This window comes from Acanthisitta chloris, unplaced genomic scaffold (genome assembly GCF_000695815.1).
Source record: "Acanthisitta chloris isolate BGI_N310 unplaced genomic scaffold, ASM69581v1 scaffold44697, whole genome shotgun sequence".
Classification (NCBI taxonomy): Eukaryota; Metazoa; Chordata; class Aves; order Passeriformes; family Acanthisittidae; genus Acanthisitta; species Acanthisitta chloris.
Genome location: NW_008682880.1, coordinates 4270 through 8919, shown reverse-complemented (window position 1 = coordinate 8919; position 4650 = coordinate 4270). Strand labels below are relative to the sequence as shown.

The window sequence follows — 4650 nt, the reverse complement described above, 5'->3', positions numbered from 1 at the left end:
GACCGGGATGCTCACGGCTCCTTCTCTCCTCCCTCCCGCAGCCAGCCATGGATGACGATATTGCCGCGCTCGTTGTTGACAATGGTTCCGGTATGTGCAAGGCCGGTTTCGCCGGGGACGATGCCCCCCGTGCTGTCTTCCCATCCATCGTGGGTCGCCCCAGACATCAGGTAGGTGGCTGTGGTGCTTGTTTCTCGATAGAAGAGGGGTTTAGTCGAAGTGCTTCCCCTAGAGGCAGGAGGCTGTTTTATTTGGTCTTACACCACAAGAGGCTTCTGTGCTGCAGTACCAGCTGGTGGGGAATGCAGCCTCCTGCAGAGCTTTTGTGCAGTGTGTGTTAGAGCAGCTTGGCTGAATGCCTTCCCTGATGGAGTGGGGGACAGCAGAGGGACAGTAATGGGAGATTTGACTTTGGGAAAAGCAGGTTATCTGCACCGTGGGGCTTGTGCTTCATCTGTACTTAGGTGTCGTCTTTTTTGTGCAGGGTGTGATGGTTGGTATGGGTCAGAAAGACAGCTACGTTGGTGATGAAGCCCAGAGCAAAAGAGGCATCCTGACCCTGAAGTACCCCATTGAACACGGTATTGTCACCAACTGGGATGACATGGAGAAGATCTGGCACCACACTTTCTACAATGAGCTGAGAGTAGCCCCTGAGGAGCACCCTGTGCTGCTCACAGAGGCTCCCCTGAACCCCAAAGCCAACAGAGAGAAGATGACACAGGTGTGTGAAACTCCAGAGCTTGTTGCTGCAGGCCAGCTCTCCTCTTCCATGTTGTCCTCTCTCCTCCTTCACCACTATTCTCCCTTTTTGCCATCTTTACAGGGTTTTCCTTTCCTGACCTGAGTCTCCTCTTTGCTGGACCTTGACAGGTTTTGTTTGCTCTTCTAAGCTGGCTTTCTCTGAGACTGAACTACCAACTTGTCTAACTGCTGTTTCTGACTAGATACACTAATCCATTTACAGCCTTGAGTGACTGTACTGTAGTTTACTTGGCATTTATTTTGTTCCTTGCTGTGACATATGGATGGGTCTGTGGTGGTGGTATCGTCCCTGCTCAGGCTCTGACCTGGCAGGTGTGGGTGGAGACCAGGTGAAATAAGCATGGACTTTGAGGGGGAGTTAAGGCTCTTATCTAGGGGCAAAAGTAAAACCACTTGCATGGACTTGGCACAGACCTGTAGCAAGAACTCTGTTTATTGCAGTTGATTTAACCCTTTGTTTTTTTTCTCCCTAGATCATGTTCGAGACCTTCAACACCCCAGCCATGTATGTAGCCATCCAGGCTGTGTTGTCCCTGTATGCCTCTGGTCGTACCACTGGTATTGTGATGGACTCTGGTGATGGTGTTACCCACACTGTGCCCATCTATGAAGGCTATGCCCTCCCCCATGCCATCCTCCGTCTGGATCTGGCTGGCCGTGACCTGACGGACTACCTCATGAAGATCCTGACAGAGAGAGGCTACAGCTTCACCACCACAGCCGAGAGAGAAATCGTGCGTGACATCAAGGAGAAGCTGTGCTATGTCGCCCTGGATTTTGAGCAGGAGATGGCCACAGCTGCCTCTAGCTCTTCTCTGGAGAAGAGCTATGAACTCCCTGATGGCCAGGTCATCACCATTGGCAACGAGAGGTTCAGGTGCCCTGAGGCCCTCTTCCAGCCATCTTTCTTGGGTAAGTCCCAACTTTTCTTAGGCCACCCTGCACTCTGTGTTCTTTCTGTCAAGTGTAACCTGGAGCCCATAGCAATGGGATACCATTTTACTGCTGGTCTGTAGCGAGGTCTGTGCTGTCCCACCAGTCAGCCTCACTTCCCACACAGCCTAAGTCTGTGTGAGGGTCTTAGGTCAGTAGAGGCAGAAGTTCAGCCTGAGCCATAGCTCTGTAGTGCTTTCCACTGATGGACAGCTGCTCTCCTGGTTGCCTGTAATAGCTCTTCAGGCTTCCTTGGCTATGTCTGAGCCCTTGCTGACTTGAGATTGCTTCTTCCTCACAGGTATGGAGTCCTGTGGTATCCACGAAACTACCTTCAACTCCATCATGAAGTGCGATGTGGATATCCGTAAGGACCTGTATGCCAACACAGTGCTGTCTGGTGGTACCACAATGTACCCTGGCATTGCTGACAGGATGCAGAAGGAGATCACAGCCCTGGCACCCAGCACAATGAAAATCAAGGTATGATGGAGTTGGGGGGTTGTCTCAGCACTCCTGTTACGCTGAAAAGCAGAGTGGGTGGAGGGGGGAATAAGTTAAACTTTTGCTAGAAAAGATAGAAACTGTCTGGTGCAGCTGTAATGGTCTTGGTCTGGACAGGATGGCATCCACCCAACTGTATGGATAATGGGATTAGTGTAAAGACTGGCTGCAAAGGAGGGAGGTGGGTGTGTGAGGTGTTGTGTCTTGATCCTGTTTGGACTTCATGGTATGTTGGCCAAGGCTAGATAAGGGCATTAGGCAGCTCCGTCTTGCAGGGCTGTGCGTGGGCCGTGAGTAGTACAAAGCTGTGTCTGACTGGTTCCTCCTCTTCCCTGCAGATCATTGCCCCACCTGAGCGCAAATACTCTGTCTGGATCGGAGGCTCCATCCTGGCCTCCCTGTCCACCTTCCAGCAGATGTGGATCAGCAAGCAGGAGTACGATGAATCCGGACCCTCCATTGTCCACCGCAAATGCTTCTAAACCGGACTGTTACCAACACCCACACCCTTGTGATGAAACGAAACCCATAAATGCGCATAAAACAAGACGAGATTGGCATGGCTTTATTTGTTTTTTTTTTGGCGCTTGACTCAGGATTAAAAAACTGGAACGGTGAAGGTGTCAGCAGCAGTCTTAAAATGAAACATGTTGGAGCGAACGCCCCCAAAGTTCTACAATGCATCTGAGGACTTTGATTGTACATTTGTTTCTTTTTTTAATAGTCATTCCAAATATTGTTATAATGCATTGTTACAGGAAGTTACTCGCCTCTGTGAAGGCAACAGCCCAGCTCGGAGGGAGCCGATGCCAGTTACTGGTGTTAGGTTATAATTGCTTGTCTGTAAATTATGTAACCCAACAAGTGTCTTTTTGTATCTTTCCGCCTTAAAAACAAAACACACTTGATCCTTTTTCTCTTCGATTTGTCGAGCAAGCAGGCTGTGTTCCCCAGTGATAGATGTGAATGAAGGCTTTACAGTCCCCCGCAGGGTCTAGGAGAAGCGGTGCCAGTATGTGGGGGAGGGAGGGGCTACCTGTACACTGACTTAAGACCAGTTCAAATAAAAGTGCACACCATAGAGGCTTGACTGGTGTTGGTTGTTCATTTTCTTTCTTTCATGCCATCTCTTGACAGTTGCTCGCTGCTCTGATCTCACCCTGCCAGGCTGCACAGCTCTGCTATCGGGTTGGGGGGAATGCTGGTGCTGTGGGGCACAAAGCAGATGGCCCTTGGTGATAGGGAGAGGGGAGAGCTGAGCCTGCCAAACCTGTGAGTCTCCCAAGGGTGCCCTGGGCTGGAGCTTCTCAGATACTGCTAGTGCAACAGGGAGGTGTTAGAGGAGCTGGGCATGGTGGGGTTCCAACTGTACCTTCCCAAATGCCTTGTGTGTGTGTCCTTAGCAGTGTTGTATGCCTGTCTTTGGACTGAGGGAAGCAAGTGGGGTGTGGGGATGCTCTGTCAAAGTAGCTGCTTTCTCAGCCAAGGCTCCTTGGGCTAGTCTGCAGCCCTATGTGGATAGTGTCCTCTGTTCTCCCTCCTCCAGGTGTCTCAGCTTGTCTGTCCTGCTTCTGGTTTGCCCTGGGAGGGAGGCCTGGGTTCAGGCTGGGAGACTCATGCTTTGGCTGGGTGGAGCAGCTTTCAGGTGAAAGTGAGAGAAAGTCTCCTGTGAAGTGGAAAAAATTGACTTCAGAGAGCAGGGCCACCAGGGTGTTACATGGGTGCGGCTGGGAAAAAGGTGCAGGGAGGAAGCTCTGGCAAGGTAAGTGACACCTACAGCTCCAGAACTTGCTGAGGGCAGTGTAGGTACCTGCCTCCAGCCCTGCCTCTGCCAGAAAGGTTTGCACAGCTTCTTGGCTCTGTCCCCATCCTTTAAGCTTCTCAACCTTCTGTGAAGCTTCAGCTTTGATGAACTCTGGCTTCATGGAAAGGAGCAGCTGTCAGTGGGGACCCCTACAAAGCTATGCTGGGAGCTGAGACCTATTGGGTACAGCAAAGCTCGTAAGCCCCTGGAGCTGGAGTCACTGCTGTGGGAAGGTGACAGAGAGGATCAAGGCTAGTGGGTCAGGGACCAGGGAGAGCTGAGCCAGGTGACACTGTATTGCCAGCTCAGACAGACCAGACCTTGGAGCCCTGCTCACAGGTGTGCTGGCTTCCCAAGGCTCTGCCAGCCTACCTGTCTTTGAAGAGCTAATGGCTGTGATTGTGTTATGCTTGCAGCAGATGAAAGGCAAGGAACAGCCTCCAGTGTCTTTAATCCTCTGCCTGGCCTGCTCCTTCTCTGGCATTGTGCTGTATTCGGGGTGGACCTGCCGGTTTCTGCCCTTCATCTCCTCAGCCTCCCTCCCAGGTGCAGTGGGAGCCTGGTGGGGCTGGAGGCATAGACACTGGGCTGGGCTGCTGAGTTACTGGAAGCACCAGTTTGTAACAGAGGAGGTGAAACAGGTT

The 4650-nt window shown here is 51.7% G+C and overlaps 1 protein-coding gene across 3 annotated transcripts; it reads left to right on the top strand.

The window, feature by feature from the left end:
* Positions 1-10: 10 nt before the first annotated feature.
* Positions 11-3292, top strand: LOC103806004 (actin, cytoplasmic 1). Of its 3 annotated transcripts, none has more exons than XM_009078673.1 (5): positions 11-170; positions 485-724; positions 1239-1677; positions 2000-2181; positions 2541-3292. In XM_009078673.1, exons 1-5 carry the CDS (start codon positions 48-50, stop codon positions 2682-2684), a joined length of 1128 nt encoding a protein of 375 aa, XP_009076921.1. In that variant the 5' UTR covers positions 11-47; the 3' UTR covers positions 2685-3292. The 3 variants fall into 3 exon arrangements, with proteins under 3 accessions (XP_009076921.1, XP_009076923.1, XP_009076922.1); XM_009078675.1 differs by having other exon boundaries at positions 93-170; positions 614-724; XM_009078674.1 differs by having other exon boundaries at positions 93-183; positions 513-724.
* Positions 3293-4650: the final 1358 nt, after the last annotated feature.

Excerpts from the sequence above, each read along its gene's own strand:
- LOC103806004 (XM_009078673.1), top strand. The coding sequence starts at position 48 with ATGGATGACGATATTGCCGCGCTCGTTGTTGACAATGGTTCCGGTATG. Across the intron at positions 171-484 it reads TGGGTCGCCCCAGACATCAG|GGTGTGATGGTTGGTATGGG; the intron begins GTAGGTGGCTGT and ends TTTTTTGTGCAG. Across the intron at positions 1,678-1,999 it reads CTTCCAGCCATCTTTCTTGG|GTATGGAGTCCTGTGGTATC; the intron begins GTAAGTCCCAAC and ends TCTTCCTCACAG.